Genomic DNA, 19,327 nt, shown 5'->3' on the forward strand with positions numbered 1-19,327 from the left:
TACTAAAACCTGTTCAGTGCATCAAACATTTCTTTGCTACACGATCGGGAACTAATGAGGGGCAAGACCTTTTTTACGATAAGATGATTTTCCAGCTGCGATCAGTCGCCCAAATTCAAATCAGATTGAACTTATGCCACTGACCACAGCTAAAAATATAATCACAAAAATTCTTCGTTATCCATGTCACACGAGGAGGAGTTTTTTTTCTATTTTTCCTCACTCTATAACGGAGTGACTTGTTTGGAAGTATTATACAAGGAACGGTTTGTTGCAAGGTGCTGTCGCTGTGAATATGTCCCGCCCCCTTAAGGATTTTACGTGCGCTCCGATGGATAATTAGTTTACGGTGCACATGAGGACTTAGCTAGAACATTTATGTTGCATTTCGGCAAAGGAAAAGTTTGCTCTTGGACATTTTGCTTGTCAGCTGCTTGTTCGTTTGATTGTGTAATTGATTGACGCTATATTTTTTGGTTATTTTCAGCGGGAACTTGCTGGAAAAAGTCCCATTGACATCATGCAGCAGTGTAAACAGCTCCTACCCCTCCCCTCCCTTTCACACAATGTGTTCACTGTTTCACCTGTCAAAGACACACCCGCGAATCCTGGGCAGACTGCAGACAAAGCTCTCACAGGAGGACCAAGCACCAGCCAGGTACCTGTTCGAGAGTTCCTTTCATATTTAGACGTTATCAGTAGCATTTTGTGAGTTGAATAAATGTTATGAATTATACACGTGAAAAGGCACCTACGCACGTCGTGAAAGTCGACCGGGTTGCATCTTTAATCTCTTGATTAAACACTCTTTTGACCATTTACGTTTCGACCCAACGAAATGGAAGCAAAAACTGGGCTTACGTATCCAATTTCACGCGCAAGGAAGGCTCTTTTGTATTGGAAAATTCCAACATTTATTACAGTGCATGTACATAATGTTTATTTTCAAGCAAGGAAGATAAGATTGTCTTCCCAAAGTGTACGACTTTTTTCATGCACAGTTTGACAGTTTCACTGCTTCAGTTCTCCCCTTATTTTTATTCGTTCCCTCACTTGTACCAGGGCTTGCAGATAACAGGCAAACAACGAATCAGTGCATGGGAACTTATGGAGGGGTACAAAAACCCCTCACCTCTGTCGTGGGCGTGGTTTGGTGCCGTTCGGATTGAGCGTAAACCTCTGAGGTATGAGCAAGATTTTCGAAGACTTCTGCATCACACACATCCCAGAAGACGGCCGCTTAGTTACTTCCTTAGTCCTGCTCCTGACAAAGAGGACGAGCAAGACGAAGAGGAAGATAGAATAGAGTTAGATGCAGCAGCAGCGGACAAGTCAAGTCAACCTGCTACTCCACAGACTCCAGCGGACAATAAAGGTGAAAATAGTACAGATATAAAATGGTGACGTGCTCTTGGTGGGGTTTTGAAAAAGAGCGCTAAGTTCACTTGAAAATGGACTTGACACTTCCAGTAGTTTTGCAGCTCACTTTCATGTAAGTATACTCGAACCAAGATTAGCATGAGGCAGAAATGAAATGTCGCTGAACACCTATCAGGCCCACTCATGGCATATTTTAGTTCTTTTGAGATTATTTAATTATTGATCCCCAGGGAGACGTCTTGGGCGGATGCTAAGCGAGCCAGACCTAAGATCGTAAGGCATGGGCTCGAACCTTGTTAGCAGTAATTGTGTGACTCTTGTCATACGAGGGAACTTTCCGGGAAACTGAGTGGGCTGAGGGGGGTCTATTTGGTACAGAACAGGATACCGTCCACGAAGGACACTTAGTCGATTCATGTTTCCGATAACGGGACAAGCGCTGATAGTTGTGACAGCTATTAGATGCAGACTTTATCCTCCAGCAGAAGAGATGTCAATGCTATTGATGGCAAGCGAAGGAGCACCATTTTGATACGTCCCCATTTGTAGATATAGATTCGTTTAGTTACAAACTATAAGTTTTCATCCTTTCAACGGTCAGTGTTGAGGTACATTTTTCAAATTCGTTCTCTCTTTTCTTACTTCAGGTCAAATACCTTTGATAACTGCACCAGTAGCTCCAGGCCTGAACGTTCCAACAGCCCTTAACGTACCGCAAAGCCTCCCAGCGAACCAAATGGCTTTGCCAGACGGAGGAAAAACGAAAAAGGTCACGAAGCGACCAAAACGCCCAACAACGAAACTGCCTGGTCAAGCGGCCGTGCAAAAGAAATATCTACTACACCAACAACAGCCACAACAACAGCAACAGCAGCAGCAACAGCAGCAGCAGCAACAGCAATACTTTCAGAACCAACCGGCTGGGATGATGCTCCCCGGGCAGAACCCACCCCAGCAGCAGCAGCAACAGCAGCAGCAGCAGCAAGCGTTCTTCCAGCAGGGTCTACAGCAAAGGAACCTTCAGGTTCCGACTGGAATGCAGCCACAGCAGCAGCAAAGGTGAGTCGGAGTCTTTTGTTGAGTAGTAGAAGAAGCCAAACTGGTACTCACTGTGTGGGAAAAAAATACTCGTGTCTGCTCATGTTTAGAAGAAGTATGCGACTAAAACCAGCAACTATGAAAATAAATGAACGTTGACGAAAATAAATGCTTCATCAATGCTAAATTGATGAAAATATACGATTAAAGGGGGAAACTTTCTGAATAACCTGTGGTGCTGCGTCTGTAACGGGGTAAATTAGTATTATCAACTGACCACCGTAGAGAGTGTCAAAGCTGACGTTTCGAGCGTTAGCCCTTCGTTAGAGCGATTGGTCGGTGGTTAATAATCGGTGCGATTGGTACGGTGGTCAACTAACGTTATCAACTCATTTGATAACACTTATTTACCCTGTTGGTGAAAATAAAAGTATACATAAATATATATCCGCTGCCATTTGCATACAACCTGAACGCACCTGCAAAACACCAAAGCGCTGTCCACAAGCATTTGCTGTTCTAGATTTGACCAAAAAATTATATATATATATATATCGAGAATCGATACGTCCTCTTTAATTCTTTAACTTATGTATACTTAGCTCTGCTACCACAGCATTGAGCACTTTATGCCAAGGTAGACTCTACCCCCACATTTATATATATGAATACATATATATATATATATATATATCAAGAATACCTTTTTGTTTAGCTTCTAATTGCTCAAATAGATTGCCACGAGATGGGAAAAAGAGTTGTGTTACTTTTTCATGGCACTGCTCAGTAACCAGGCTGCTAAGCAGGATTAAAAATGCCAGTTTTTAGGATATTTGTAGACAATTTCGAGGTGTTAGTCAGTGTTGCAACAAAGAGATAAAAGTGACATCTGGAGAATGGTTCTCCTTAAACGCTTTTCTTCTGGTTTTCAGTCACTGTTAATTAGTTTTTTTTATATATCTTCAGGTTGGCTAATCCAAATCCGTTAACTGATCTACGGTCTATGTTGACGTCACACCCCTCCCAGAACCCAATACCCCATCAGGCACCGCGCCCAAATGCGTCCGTAGCTACTCAACAGCTTATCAATCAACTTATTTCAAGAAAACAGAAACAAACACAACAACAGCAGCAACAACAACAACAACAACAACAACCACATCATCAACAACAACATCAACAACAACAACTACAGCAGCAACAACAACAACAACAACAACAGCAACAACAGCAAGCGTTGCAGTTTTTTACACAACAGAGTTCGCTTCTTAAACAGCAACTTCAAATGGGACAAACACAGATTGCTCAGCAGCAGCAGCAGCAGCAACAACAACAGCCGCAAACAAACCAGCAGTTAAGACATTTACCTCCCAACAATCAGGTAAGGGACTGAAATTTTTAGGTGATGTTTTCAGTTCTGTACACTTTAAGAGGCCAATTATAAACTTAGTACAGAATCAGAACCGTTTTTCTCAATTGTGCTCGGTTATCTATATTTGTAGAGCGCCGGACTGCCGTTCGTGAGGTCGAGGGTTCAAGCCCCAGACCGAACCAACAACAAGGGTCTGAAAAGAACTGAGTAGAATGTGCTACGTTTGCTTCGACATCTGCAAATAGTTAGCCATTTTAGGCCCTGTTTCCTGATTCTTCTTTGCACTAGATAGCAGGGGAAGTTATAGAACCCGTGCACTTCTCTCAAAGAGAAGGGAGCATAGCTCTTGGTGTTGTGGACTGACCTTGTTATTGTTTATTGATCTTAAAGATCCACCATAAGTATTTTCTATGTAGAAAGCGGTGAGATTATAAAAAAGGAAAAAGTAGACCGTGTTTATTACTTTGACGTGATTTGTATTTTTTCGGTTATTGTCGCTGTCTTCATAGCTTCAGGCTTCGCAAGCAGTTGGTCAAATCCACCCCAATCAACAATACACCTTCACTCAGCCCCAGCGTCCCACGGCCCTTGGTAGAACCCAGGTCACAACTCGGCCCAATCTCGTTTCTACATCCTCGGCTCCGACCACCATGGCACTGCCTTCATCTCTTGGCGGCATGATCACGCAACAACAGTCGTTTAACTCGGCTGCATTTCAAGGTAAGCTTATGGCAGAATTTTTGCAAACTTGACCTCATGCCGAGTTCTCTGTGTAGAAACCCTGGCAAAGCGTGTCTTTGTTCATTTTATGAGGGAACACTAACAAAGAGGGGCACCAACGTAGGATACTTTACTCAGAATTTTATTTACACAGCTAACATACAGCAGCGGGTTGAATCTGAAAACATTGGTGAAATTTAAGTTAACTAAAATAAACAAATTACAAACAAAAAATGAATGAAAAAGAAGCGGAATGGAAAATACTTACATTGATACTGAACGCCAAATTTCTAACAGAAGTAGCGAATAACTTTTAAGGTGAAGAAGACTTCTAGACAGAGAACTGCGCTCAGCGTTAAACTGACTTTAAAAAGTGGTTATGCGTAACTGAAAATACAGGAGAACTTCGAAATCACGTGCGGCACGAGAAACGTGCAAAAAGTTTGAGACTGACGAAGATAAACGTCAACAAACCTAACACTAAACACCAACGAGAAGGCATGAAAAACACAAAGACGGAATATTAAATAAATACAAGATTACACAAAAATAATTAGCAAGCGCTTTAGATCTTACACCAATACCTTAACGTAAACAAATTCTTCCTACTGTGTATTTGACAAGTAGATTCCTTGTTGCTGTGCTTGTGTTCAGAAAAGCTGAGTGTGACATTCATATGCTTACCACATTTTGACGAATTCTGTGATCTATGAAGTAATGTACAAACCCACGGCAATATGGAATCTATTTGTTTTATTTGATGAAAAATCTTGTTGGTGGTGACGTTTTCTATGCGTCTGTAAGAACCAATCAAAATGAAGCTATAATAAGGCTTAGACTGGGAATTTTATCAAACCTAAGGGCCAAGAGGTACATAAGTTTTTATTGCTCCCACCCCTCTTAGTTTGTGACACTTGCGAGTACTACCAAATAAGGTGATCCAAATCAGACAACCGGACGCGACAAAAATAGCGAGTTTACAGGGAGAGTTTTTTTTATGGTTTATTGTGAGTTATAAGTCCTCTTAGCGAGACATTGTGCGGAGAATAAACAAGAAAACGAAGAAGAATCCGTGGTTCTGCGTACCGTTATGAAGAACGGCTCATTATGTCGAAGGTAGCATGAATCATATCCTATATAATTTAGTACGTAATCTATTTTTTTAATTATTATAATTAGAGAAATTATGAAAGAGAGAGATTAAGTCATCATTCCCTTTGCCTCTATCAAGGTCTTACTGTATCCCAGGCCCTCACGCGGCCAATACAACCACAACAACAACAACAGCTCGTTCAGCAGCAGCAACAACAAAGACAACAGCAACAAATACAACAACAACAGCAGCAGGTCCAACAGCAAACTCAGTTTTCGTTGACTGGTCCGCGGGCTATTCAGCCACAGCCACAGGCGCAGACCACGATGCAACTTCCGCTGCCTGTGTCATCGGCGCACGGGCAAATGAACCCAGTGGCGCAGATGCAACCAGCGTTCCAAAATCAGTTCCAGCAAAGCTCTGTGAATAGACAACAGCAGCAACAACACAACCAGAGGCTTTTAGCGGCTGCTAAGTTGAAACAACAACAACAACAAATCAAGCAACAGCAACAGCAGCAGCAACACCAACAACAGCAGCAACAAAATCGTGCTTCAACTGAATTGATAATGAGACATTTACATAGACAGTTGTCAGGTAAAAGGTTTTTGGCTTGCCTCGGCAAAACCCGTAAAAACTGTTTCAGTCGAATCAAATATTGATGGTTAGTGAGAAACGCCCGCACGATTGAAACGAAACAAAACAATAATCACATCAAAAAACCAAAAATAAAACAACATGAGCAAAAGAAAAAAAATAAGTTAAAAAACCCTTTTTCTTTTGGCTTCTAGCGGGAGCCCATTCCTTGAACACCTGCCAGTATCCAATCGTTAATGCCTTTCGTTTGTTCATAACAGTGCCGGTTTATGACACGTACATATAGGCTGCTGTCACCAAAATGTGTGGTGAGCGGATGATGGAATTACATATCAATTATCAGAGGCAATTTGGGTTTCTTTTTTTGTCGTTGTTGTTGTTGTTGTGGTGGTGGTTTTTGGTTTCGTGGTGTGAGTGGTTATTTTTTTTTTTCTGAGACTTAAACTTAGGCATCAAATTACCCGTATTAGTTTGCCCTGTTTCACCTTGCTTCTTGTGATTGGTTTTATCATTTATTTTTTTCGTTATTTTTTAACTTGTTTGGCAAGTTAGACTGATTGTGATATCGTATTCCTTACTAGCTGGCCCAGACATATCGATGGCGTCCGCACAATTTACACAAACCGCTGACCTTACTCTCCAGCGACAGATATCAGCACCACCTGATGTAGGACATCAGAGACAAGACATTGCTCAGTTTACTCGTCAACTGTCGACTACAGCGCCACAGGACCTTACACAGCAGGCTCAGCAACAACAGTACACAGGAAATCCTCAGTACCAAACACCACAGTTTTAAGGGAATATAGCAGGAACAAAACACGGGTCTCCTCTAACCTGGCTAATAGATCCCTAGGAGGAGAAGATCCGCTAAAATTAAGCCCTTCTAGCCTACGCATAGCCGTACCCTCCCGCCCAAGATGAAACGGAAGCGAGGTTGTATCGCCTCCGTTTCACCTCAGCGGGAGGGGGGGGTACGGCTACACATAGGCTTGCCCTTCTCCCTTTAAAACTTTAAAACGCAGCTTGTTGGACCCCTCAACCCCTCCATCCTCCCCTCCATCAAGCATAGACCCGTTCCCCCTTCCCCACGGTTCCTTCCGTCTCTAAGAGTTCAGCTCGTGGTATGATGTTTTAAAAAATTTAATGAGAAAATGTCCTTGTAAATAGCAATTATGAAGAAAATAAAATAGAGAGAAATTCGTGTCAAACACGTTCACAAAATGCCTATTTTCCTGTGAGTTAAGGACGTCTTTTTTTTTATTTGCGCAGTTGACCCACTCGGTAAGAAAACCGAAATGAGTTCCTTCTTGTAATGAAAAATTACCTCTCCACACCGCTCTTTGTTCCATAAGGATGGTTCTGTTGCGCGATGTGATGTGGTGATTAGACGTGAAGATGGCGTGTATTTGGATAGTCATATAACGGTCTTGTTCTGTTTACGTTCCGTGACGATCTAAAGTGAAAGACAAAGGAAGAGTCTTGATTAAATAAAGCGGTTTCTTTTCTTTTATAATTCCTAATGCGCTACTTTCGGGTTGATCACAGCTTCTTGAGTGTGCATGCTTATTTTTAAAGAATCAGTGGATAGTTAAAACTCGGGTAACTTTCGTGACCCTATTAAGAGGTTCTAGTCCCGCTTCGCGCTTAAATTTTTAGACAAATTCACGCAGCACGTGTACGTTAAGGGGAATTCTCAGTATTGCGTTGCGCATGCTAAAGGGAGCATAATTATCACGTAAGCATGCGAATAAGCGCATTCCGAGAGCACGGTATTGTTTCTTATTGTTTGCACGGACCAGGTAAAGAGTTACCTTGGGAATTAGCTCTTGAATGAGCCCGATCACCACATATTTTTATTGCATAATTTTGGTGTACAAATTATTCCTTTTAAGTTGGAACCGATACCCCATCAGGCACCGAGCCCGAATACGCCCTAAACTACTCAACAGTTTCTTCAATAAATTTTGAAAAAAACAGCAACAACAGAAATAGGACCAACAACATCAACAACAACGAAAACTGCAGCAGCAGCAACAACAGTCTACGGCGTATGCCGAAATTCACAAAATCTGCGGACCTCTCACTCCAGCGGCAGCTGGCAGTGCCACGTGAAGTAGGACTTCAGAGACGAGACATTGCTTAGTACGCGTCATTTATCGACTCCAGTGCCACAGGACCTTACACAGCAGGCTCAGCAACAACAGCATACAGGAAACCCTCAGTACTAAACACAACACTTCTGGGAGAATACATTAACTTTCGTGTGGTTTCAGCCCCTGATATCTTGTATAAAATATTTCATTGAAAAATATCTTTGTTCAAAGCAATTATGAAGGAAATAAAACAGATAGATAATCGTCCTAACACATCTAAAAAATGCCTATTTTCCAGTTCGTTGATATGTAACTTGGACGTCCTTTTTTCAACTGTTCAGTCGACCGACTCAGTAAGAAGAAATTCCATGGACTCTCCCACCCCTCTGGGAGTTTACATGATGAACAACCGTTGCGTGATGAAGATGCTATTTGGATAGCAGTCACGCTCGTAGTCACACAACGGTCTTATTCTCTTTAAGCAGAGTAACGATCTGATGAGAAGGAAGAAGAAATGATTTTGAGTGAAAATGGCGGTAATTTTTTAAAAGATATTGCACTTCATCACGTTCTGGTTGATTTCAGTTTCTCTAGTTTGCGTGCTTTTTTTGAAAACGTAACTGGATGGTTAAGCACTCAGCGAACTCTCTTGATCTCATGACCCTATTGCCGTCATGATGTTAAACATGTGAATAGATATGCCTTCAGGATCTTAATTTTTTTTTGACGTTTCTGTTGGCCTTGATAATTTTCAGTATTCTAAGTATTTGTACACGGTACATAACAAAACTTAAAGATTTAATTCAGAAAACATATGATGAGCTATTTTCGGGTGCCGAGTAGTGAGCTACACATTCAGTGCGTGTTGGCTGTGTATTTATATCGACTCGAACGAATTGAAAAATTTGTTTGATCACTATTTAGAGGTTGCCCAAAGTAGTGCTAGCTTGCGCTTAGAGGCTGCCAAAAAAATTGCTATCAATCCTGTACATCAAAATTTACACACGCGGGTGCCGAGTAGTGAGCTACACATTCAGTGCGAGTTGGCTGTATATTTATATCGACTCGAACGAATTGAAAAATTTGTTTGATCACTATTTAGAGGTTGCCCAAAGTAGTGCTAGCTTGCGCTTAGAGGCTGCCAAAAAAATTGCTATCAATCCTGTACATCAAAATTTAGTTGTCATATTAACAAATCATAACCTTGGAATTTGTAAACTTAGAAGCAATTCAAGAACTTGTATTAAATATTTTGTTGCGAGCAAAATAGCCTGAGGCTGTGAATGAAAGACGAAAACAATTACTAAGTAGTAGAAATGCAGAAGATAGATAAAGATTGACCTCGAACAATTTCTAGACTTTTTCGCAGTCACAAGCACGTGTCTCGGCACACGCAGTCTCTAGCAAGGTCAAGGTCTAGCTTGCCCGTCTAGGGCCTACGCAGCAAATGTTTCAGTGGGTGCGAAGGGGGGAGGGGGAGGGGGCTAGAGAAGAGTGCATGAGCTTTAGACAACAAAGCAGAGTGATGGGGCATTTTTAGCAGGACAAGTTTCTTTTTTTTCTTTTTTTTCTTTTTTTTTTTTATTTTTAAAAGTGGAGGAGCTAAAGTCCCCCTCTCCTCCCAAGCCCCTCCCTCTGAACGGTTTATGCCGTCTTGGTGAGATCGAATCGTTGAGCAGTAGAGACACGATAGAATCGGGTTGGAAAAAAATTAGAGATTGCTCCGCTGTGCTTTCGTATCTCTGACGCCTTTAACCAGGGTCTGCCTTTAAGCATCAAGGATTGTGTACTAGGCAACATACTCTTAGTAACTTAACGCCAAATTAAAAATTGTGTCGAAAAGAGGGAGGCTAAGCGCTTGTTTCGCTTCACCGCGCTCTATTTTTGAGATTGAACGCTTAAAATTCAGCCCGCAAATCGTACCCGAAACAGACTGTGGAAACAGATAGTTAGAAAGACAGGAGTGAGGCCGGAGATCCGGAGATCCAGGTTCTGTAGTCCACGCTCTTATTTTCTTAATTTCGTCTTTTGGAGGTCCTGTGATCAACACCCCACTTATGGTTTGTAACTAGCTAATTGTTTGGCATTCGTTTTAAATTTTCAGAATTCTATTTATCATACTCACACGGGGCAGGTATAAAAAAGAGCAACAAAAATAAAAACACAACGACAATAAACGGTCCGCAAAAAAAAAATTATAAATTTGAAAAGGCATACCCATAAAAGACAATGCAAGAGTTCTACCTAGTGCTTCTAGATGGTTCGCACCCTAAGGGTATCACGGCCGGTAATCACGATGAATCAAATATGTTCGATCAATTGCCTGCGGGGGGACCTCTGCACCGAATTGACCTTGGCTCTTTTATCATCACCCTGTTTTCAACTTTAGAACTGCGCATGACCCATGAAACGAAATAAAAAAAATAAGAAAAAGAAACAGAAAACAAAATCATGCGCACGCGCGCAATAAGCTTTCCATAAGTGAAACGACACAATGATGCAATGCTCATTTGTCCTTCCGAGTCTATTTGGTGTTGTTACCGCTCATGTTAATCTCTAATAGAGAGGCAGTCAACGGGAAAACCGTTTTTCTCTTAGCAAAAAGTCGGGAACATCATTTTTAAAGATGTGCCAGGTTAGAAATTTTGCTCTGAATTTCTGCTTTTGCTTCCCGCTTTTTCCAGGATCAACATGGCGCCATGCCAATGCAAGCGGACACGAAGTAAGAAGAAACTTCAGTCGGTTTTAACCGGGGCGCGAAGGCAGGTGATATCATCGTAACCCTCTTGTCGAACTCAGATGCAATGCAGGAGAAAGTTTCGATCCAACACTCGCCAATTAAATGCGAAAATGGGTCTATTCACGTCAAGTGAAACGAAACGGTGCTCAGGACTTCGTACGAGTTGTACTGGTCAGCTTGCTACGGCAAAGCTTCAAATGAAAGAAAACTCAGAGGTAAGGCGTATTAAAAGCTTTAAAGAGGACCTCGAAAAATTATCAGGGATTGCGTTGTACTATATTTGGGACGCTGAGACATGCTTTGAGACACGTTTGCTTCGAAGAACAATTCGCTTTCTCGAATTTTCTGATGCGTGTCGACGGTGACAAAGAAGGAACGCTGCGTAAAAATGTTATGCAATGGTATCTGTTTCATGAAAGAATGAATAACTTTATGGGACCGAAAAAAACTCTAAATTTTTGAAACAGTAGCGTGCCTCTTGTTAAAAACTCGTCAATTTGTTGTCCTTCTTTGATGAAATTATCGATTAAATATCAAAACTGGATTTTCAGACCTTATTCTCACCACTGGATTATCTTCGTCGTTATCTCGAATGTACCATACACAACACGAACTACCATATGTGAATTTTGTGGTTCGTAGCTCATTATAAGTACTATTATTAGATGAGTACTAACCGAAAAAGTCCATGGAAACGGTCCTTGTGATGAAATATTCTTTTAGCCAATAGTTCCTGAGCCAAGTGAAGTGGATTCTACCACAGAATTGCACCCAATTTGGCCCATAAATGCTTCGAATTTCGAGCAGTCTAGTTTCCACAGAGTACGTGGGAGCACAGGAAATTACAAAAAATGTGGAACTCTTAGCAAAGAAAATAGTTTCTTTAATTACTCCAGTCAATACTAATATTCGTTAGTGTATCAAATGGTGTCCAAAGATGAACGTGTTCTTGTGACTCGTTCAGCTGAGATTTGAGAATGGTCGTGCAATTCGAGGCTGGTATCTTCTTGCCTTGTTTCGCCTCAATTTATCAGACAGAACCTCTGGAAAGCTTCACCGGTACGTGAGTATATTTGACCCACCAACCAATATAGAACTAGACTTGTCCGTCTGAATTTCCACCCAGCCGACCTGCGAATCGTAAGCAGTTGTCGCGTTTTACACATCAACTCACTCACAGAAACTGCTGCGTTTTCCTTTAGTTAATGCACATATTCAGTATAATTATCAGATCATATATTTAGTAATGACCCTTAAATCTCGCGGTCTAACATAATGAGCTTTTCGGAACAGGTTGGAGGAGTTTATTAAATCAACTCTATTTATGATAATTGCTGGTGAGAATTTTAGAATTTTTAATTATACGTGCGAGAAAGTCCGTGTAAAGGACATGAATTGTGATGCCAATTTCGCAAGTGAACAAGACTCGAGTAAGAGATATCAGGAAAATAGTGGAACTTTGCAGTAATGAACAGCTATGAGGCAACTTGTCTGTCCACTAGAAAGTATCTAGCACCGCAAATGTATTTTAATGTAGTGGCAATTATTTTCGGCACGTTGCAGGTTGCGTATTTTTGTCGACTTCACATTTAAGCACATAGCGGTAATGCAGTTTCGTTGGCTGTACAGCGTTTTGACGTGGAATTCAAATCGGCTAGTAATCTGCGGTATATCTGGATTAAATTTTGCCTGGAAGGCTTGATGCTTAGTTGAGTCAGTAGCTGAAATAGGTCTGCCTATGATTGTTCGATGATTTTTGAAAGGGTATTTCACTCCAGTAACATCTAGAGGGAAAACCTGTAAAGATCCCATTCGTATCTTCACATTTGAAGATATCAAGGTCGTCACGTAAACTGGGCTCATTCTACTTTAATTTTCACGAATGGTTTTTGAGTTATTATTTTTTTTTTAAGAAAAATAACTCTATGTTAGCATATAGAGTGGCATGTTGCTCGCACCAATCATATCGCCGCATTAGGGTATGTATCTCGCACCAATCATATCATAGCATTTGAATATCATGCACTAATCACAGCGTTTGGGTATTGTTTCCTTATAAATGACGTCTGGATCACAGAACTATGCACAAAGAATGACATTAACCAGAAATTTTGGGCCCATTGGATAAACGTAATGGTTTGTGGCCTTGGCGTGCCTCATCGATTAAGGTCAAGATTTATCGGGAATGAAAGGTACAATTAAAATTTTTTAGTCAATACGTGTTTTTTTCGCTCCTTTACTAACAACGCACACGCCAAACAACTTACAGTTCATCACGTATCATGAAAACAACGTCCAAAGTCCAATCAGAACATACGCAATCATTGCACTACATGAACATTAGGCAATTTTTCACGTTTTTGAATTGTATTCCACCAATCAAATTCCATTTTGCCATATTGGACTTCGCTCTATCACGTGTCATTTTCTGGTAAATAACCTGCATTCTATCACGTATTCTAACTGCACTGTCAAACCCCACTAAAAAAATTCACATGGAACTAAATGCTACTGATATTGAGTTTTCCACGCAATCCTCCCGTGTTTGACTTTTTCTACGATTTAAAGTCGCTTTAAGCTACCTTGGACTTAACCCAATTGCGTCTTAATTCCTCGTAAAACAACCTGCATTTTATCATGCATTTCGCACATAGAGGGCAAAGTCCAGATAGGCAACAACCAATCAAGGAGCCCTCTTTAATATATTATCCTTTTCTTTGGTTCGATGTTTCTTCACTTATTCGAGATCGCAATATATATTTGGTTTCGGACTTTAAGAGGAAAAACAAAGTTTCAGTTTGCTTTTCGTTGTAAAATTACGCTAAATTATATTTTTGAGGTAACTAACTGTAGACAGATAATTTTGATTTTCTCTCAGTTGGAGGAACGGCAGTAAGTGTAATCTCAACCAGTATTTGGTCTCGTCACGCAACGCTCTCTCTCAAACAGAAAATGGAGGGCGTTGTGTGACGAAAACAAACAACGGCTGCAAAGGAGACAACAGTAAGCGAGACACCGATGCATTTCATTTTAACTTAGAAGTACTTAGACAATAGAGACAATAGATCACATAATATCTGTGTGAGTTCAGGTAAATTAGGTTTTTTCTGTCTTTCTGCGATATTTTCGTTTTTTTAAAGTTATGCTCTTCGCGGTGACAAAATTGAAATCATTAAATACGCAAATTGTCTCATCTCAACCCACCCAGCCCAAAAAATAACTCTTGCATGCTACGCATGCCAATGTTTTTAAGATAGTGTGCAAACGTGGAACTTTTGGAAGGAACACACCTTTTTTTGGTGAAAAATTGTTTTATTTTTATACCGAGAGATGAAGCAGCTTCTAGGCGCGCTAAGTTTCTTAGAAAGTGATGTCTGCTTTTGATTTACCTAAAATCTGTTATGGAGTTGTCCTAGATTTATATATTTATTACTTATTCACTAGCCAGAAGGTCTATATTGGGAAAAACTGTGTCTGTGGTCTTGGGTACCGCCCGAGGCCGGAACTCAAGACAGAGGGCACAGTTTTCCCGATGCGGACCGACCTAGGTTGATAACATCTTTAATTTTCTGAAACTCATCGAAATGCTTTCCAAAGTACCTGAATTATTTAGGGCAAGATCCTCCATAAAATAAACACTTTTGTGAGCGAGATGGTAGGGAAAACAAAATAAATGCATAGTAAAGAGAGAGGCTTCACCGGAACAGTTTTATTTTCGTAACGATAAAGGTGATCTAAAATGATGTGACACTTGTTAATAAGAGAGCGCGTAAGAAAGAAAAAACGCGCATATACACATTCGAAAAAAACAACGGTACTGGTCTGGCGAACAAATTCAAGTTCAATGACTATCACGACAAACTTTTCTTCAGAAACAATCGATGATCCTACGGAAAGTATTATTCACTTCCATCGTCGACTGACCTACGAAGCTTTACCTCTGTTCAGTCATTAACCCTTTAACTCCCAAGATCTCATTAGTGATTCTCCTTACTGTCTACCACAAAGTTCTTGTGATCTTAGTTTGGAGAATTTGGCATTGGATCAACTAATAATCCTCTAATTGATATTTTTCTTCATTCTCATCACTTACCTGCTTGATATTGTATTGATATGGTAAGGAGAAATTATATCTTGGTCACTCATGGGAGTTAAAGGGTGAAGGGAAGATAACTGAAGGTAAATTCAAATGTATGTTGTGTACTTGTGAGAGTTTGCTCGTTTGTTTTCTAAAATGGCGTGTGCAAATCTTATCTTCCACTCAAAATCTTAGGTTCATTGAGATGATTTCCAAATCAAAAGGACTTGGAATGACTAACTGAAAGTGAATCTGTAGTAGAACTCAAAATTTTGCTCATCGTTCTACAACGAACAAATTGTTTGGAAGAATTCAGATTTTAATGATGACTGAAAGTTTCAGTGATTAATTCAATTTCAAACAAACACCTCACGTTTTAATTTTGTGAAGGATTGAAATTAATCACAAACGGCTTTTAGGCTGCGTGTTAACCCAACATAAAACAAATTCATTTCGAAACCAATTCATCATGTTTCAGGCGACTAAAGTGATTTGAAAGATGAAGGGAAGAGAGAAGATAGGATTAATAAGTTACTCGTTGGCTGGAGCTCGTGACCGATATTTCAATTGGCCGATTAGACAGCATTATTAAGGCTTAAAAATGCTGCCCAGTTGGCAAAACGAAATATATTAATTAAGCAAAGGATGTTCTCGTTGACTCACTGCCCGTATGCAGAGATAGGAAAATCCGGAGCGCACCAAGAACTAATAAGATTTTAGGATTCATTACGGTACCCACGGAGACCCAAAAAAAAAAATTACATAACAGAATATCACATGTAAGCTTGAGGAGAAGACTTTATCTTAAAGTGTTGATAGAAACTCTGGCACGCTCGCTTCATGCACGGGATCGTGCTATCCTATTTCTAGCATTGAACTGTCCTATTTTTATTCGCTTCACCAATTTATAAAAAGGTAGAGCAGGGATAATTTGAGTATCAGGTCATAGAATTTAAAGTGCGTGCGACAAGATTTGTAAAGGTGGATGTTAATCTGCACTTTGGTCAAAAAGGTGAAGGAGATGCATCAAATCCCTCGAATGAAACACTTTATCTACGAGCGAAGTGGACAGGCCAGACGCAGTGTGAGCGTGCTAGACATAGTGTAAGGAAAAATCAGGAGTAATTGGGGCCAACTGATCCAGTATAATTGAATTAATCAGCCAAAAAATTTTACTCTGGTTAGACGATCATGGTAAAGGGTGAGACTTATTTTCTGGACCAAATTATGGTAACAACCCTTAAACAAAGTTTAGAGTTCCCTTTGTAAACAACTTTGGAGTAACTGTTGTCATTCTAGTGAGTTTCGAAAATTTTCATCTGCTGATATCTTGATAACCTTGCTGTTGCTTCAGATCGGTTACCGGTACGGCATCAAAACTTACATTAGATAAATAATTTATGTTCCTTCCGTCTTGTCAGCCTGACAAGCGACGTCAACTTTATCTAGTTAATGGATAGGAACTGATTTCCGGCCTGATAAAAGGAGTCTTCGCAACAACGGATCTTATTAAGTCATTAAACCGATAATTGGCTTCTAATACGAAATTACCGGAACTTTTTTATCATGTTGTGGCTATGTAGTTTATTTTAAGATTGTTTTGGCATTCATGTGGTAAAACTAACCCACGCAATTTGCAGTAATTGTTCAAAATATCATTTATGGTAGGTTTGTGATCAATCAACTGTGATATTCTCCAATCCTCATTTTTGCTGGGTGCATTACATATGAAAAGATCACGTCGAGCAGTACCTCTCGTGACATACTTAGTCAGTCCTTCTGGAAGAATTTTTTTTACTTATAGCTCCGGAAAGGTACCACGCGAAGAAAGGCAAAAGTAATCCATCCGACACGTATGGGCGGTTCTGATCAGTTCTCTTGCTGCGTTTTAAGCAGAAAATTGACGTATTATTAGAAATCCGGGTTAAGGAGGAGACTTAGTGATCCCTTTTAGAGAAGTTTCACAGGGGGTTATCTTATGTCGAAGAGGCTCTTTCATAATTTTTTTACCTCGTCGAGATGAAGGCACAAAAAACTGCTCGGGAAGTGCAACAGCTACAGAAATAAAAACCCGCGAATAAAAATAATCGCGAAATTTAAAATCACAGGAAAAAATGTATGCCTCGATTGAATTTCAGTGTTGATTTAACATTTGAAGATTAATTTTTTTAGCATGATCAGTTCCGTGCAGGGTATTTTTAATTGACGGAAATTGAACAGCAAATACGGCTGAAATAATTCAGCTTACCTAGAGAGATTAATAATTTATTTAGTTCTTGTTTGATTAGGTTTTTCTCAATTGTTTATCCTTATTTTCCTCCAAAGAGTAACTCTCTATCATATCGAAGGAAACCACAACCGCTGCGGCGTTTGTTGAGACAAGAAATCATTGGGGAGGTAATAATGAGCCAAGCTGGCGGCAATGTGGTTTAGTGTGGAGAAAGTGTGGAGAACAATATCCTCAAGATAATCAAACGAAATTTAATTGGTACCTCCGTTGGGTCATTAAGCGACCAAGTCATGCTAGGATTAAAGAATTCAGGACATCGCCAACCCTCTATTGAGCTCCCGATCCCAGGGCCCCCAATCAGGTAGGTGTGCACCTTTGTCCCCCTTTGGGTTTGTTGAGGGGGGTGGTGGGATTGTGGGTAGATGGGTGAAGGGGAGGGGGGAGGGGCTATAATAAGAGGTAAGACACGCTAGTGGAGTGGAGAGATATTCTTTCTGCACCCGTACCCTCAGGTGCCTCGCCCCTTGCGGTATTTAAAGGGGAGCAAAAAGAGGCTTAAAAACACACAAAAAAATTCAATAAAATGCTATTAGACCAAAACAAAGGGCAAAGCTTCCACTACTGCTAAAGTGTCTTGACTTAAAAAAGAAGTAATCAGCACGATCCTGCGTAAAGAAGTTAGCGCCGAAGGCAATAAGATACCGAACCAGGAAAGGGTGTCCACGTATGTCAGCGCGCCATATTCTAGATTGAAAGAAATATAGAGTTGATTTCCTTAAGTAATTTGGTTGCAGCTCTTGACCCCGGCACATACAGTTGTGTGTCTCACACAGGTAAGCGACATTTCTTAGCTATGTAGTCAAAGTATGTCTTTGTCGTAGAACTTTACATCTAAGTATACGTTTACAAATATTTTTATTATATCGAAAATCATTGTCATCCTACGTAGTCAGGCATTTGTTTTCTAAAAGGCGTTTTGAATATTGCAATGCATTAACGGTCTTATCATTTAACTATACATTAATTTACGGCGTTCGAGGCATTCTACCGCGTGTGATAAAGGGAATAAGTAAATGGAATTACGTCAAGAATTGCCAGCATCGCACAATAAGATCGCAAAACGCTGGTTGAGACAGATTTTCACCTCCTCAACAAGAATTATGAGCTTGCAAAAAGCAGTTCTACCTTAAAGCGGTTTGTTTGTTCTTTAAAGGTAATCGCGTGGAAATATTAACATTTGACACGAATATAATTTTCCGCTATTGAATAAGACTGACTCTAACAGAAAAAGTAAACAAGAAAAAAACAAAAAATCATTTACCCTAAATCTTTCAACGACGGGTGCTTCGAAGTCTTAGTGAAAAATACAACATTTACTTCTTTAATTCGAGTATCCAACAAAAGCCTTGGTCTTTGTAGACAAAACCAGCAAAACTTTTCACATACATTGATCTCGGACAGCGTTCTGGATGGTTTGAAGTCGCAGCATGGGCAAAAGATGTACGCCAGAGTGAAGCTTAACTTGAATTTTTTTCCCGTTTGGATGTCAGAAATTTGAAATGTTACTCGTCTTTCTTGGAAAACAAAACAAAGCAAAACATAGCAGATCAAAGACCACCAACACTGAAGAGGATATGGTCACGGTCGATCAATAATCGGGTTTCTTTCAGTTCGTTTAATGGTACCGAACATGTCAACTAAGTACTTCTAGAAAATGAAAGTGAGTCTAGGCTTGCGGCCGATTTCAAAGTGAATCACGCACGAAATGATTAAGGTCTTTACAATCCACCTTCCTTGCTTTATGGCAGTGGCAATTAGAAGTGATAAATTCGGTATTTTCTTAAGTGCTCTTATTTACTTCTTAACCAAACCGTAGCAAAGAAGGTTAGATAGTGCAAGAGATTAAGAGTCCATCTGGTGGAAATGAAGTGTCGTGTTTTCGAATGTCCCTAAATGACTGGTTTGTCCGACGTGATTAGTAAG

The 19,327-nt window shown here is 40.2% G+C and overlaps 2 protein-coding genes across 5 annotated transcripts in view; both read left to right on the plus strand.

Moving 5' to 3' along the window:
• The window catches only part of LOC131788434 (mediator of RNA polymerase II transcription subunit 12-like protein), a 32,167-nt gene extending 24,756 nt beyond the window's left edge, over positions 1-7,411 (plus strand). For both annotated transcript variants that reach the window (XM_066169253.1, XM_066169254.1), the window contains exons 34-40: positions 488-658; positions 1,063-1,375; positions 2,028-2,439; positions 3,385-3,799; positions 4,300-4,510; positions 5,742-6,200; positions 6,782-7,411. In XM_066169253.1, coding sequence (XP_066025350.1) covers positions 488-658; positions 1,063-1,375; positions 2,028-2,439; positions 3,385-3,799; positions 4,300-4,510; positions 5,742-6,200; positions 6,782-6,999 — 2,199 coding nt within the window. In that variant the 3' untranslated portion in view covers positions 7,000-7,411. The remainder of the gene's footprint in view (positions 1-487; positions 659-1,062; positions 1,376-2,027; positions 2,440-3,384; positions 3,800-4,299; positions 4,511-5,741; positions 6,201-6,781) is intronic.
• A 3,422-nt stretch (positions 7,412-10,833) lies between these two features.
• Positions 10,834-19,327, plus strand: part of LOC131788444 (chordin-like protein 1) — a 52,820-nt gene continuing 44,326 nt past the window's right edge. For 2 of the 3 annotated variants that reach the window (XM_066169255.1, XM_066169258.1), the window contains exons 1-2: positions 10,834-11,251; positions 17,440-17,705. In XM_066169255.1, coding sequence (XP_066025352.1) covers positions 17,635-17,705 — 71 coding nt within the window. In that variant the 5' untranslated portion in view covers positions 10,834-11,251; positions 17,440-17,634. Of the gene's footprint in view, positions 11,252-16,000; positions 16,219-17,439; positions 17,706-19,327 lie in introns of those variants that run through there. The other variant, XM_059105537.2, reaches the window with a different exon arrangement.

This window comes from Pocillopora verrucosa, chromosome 6 (genome assembly GCF_036669915.1).
Source record: "Pocillopora verrucosa isolate sample1 chromosome 6, ASM3666991v2, whole genome shotgun sequence".
Lineage (NCBI taxonomy): Eukaryota > Metazoa > Cnidaria > Anthozoa > Scleractinia > Pocilloporidae > Pocillopora > Pocillopora verrucosa.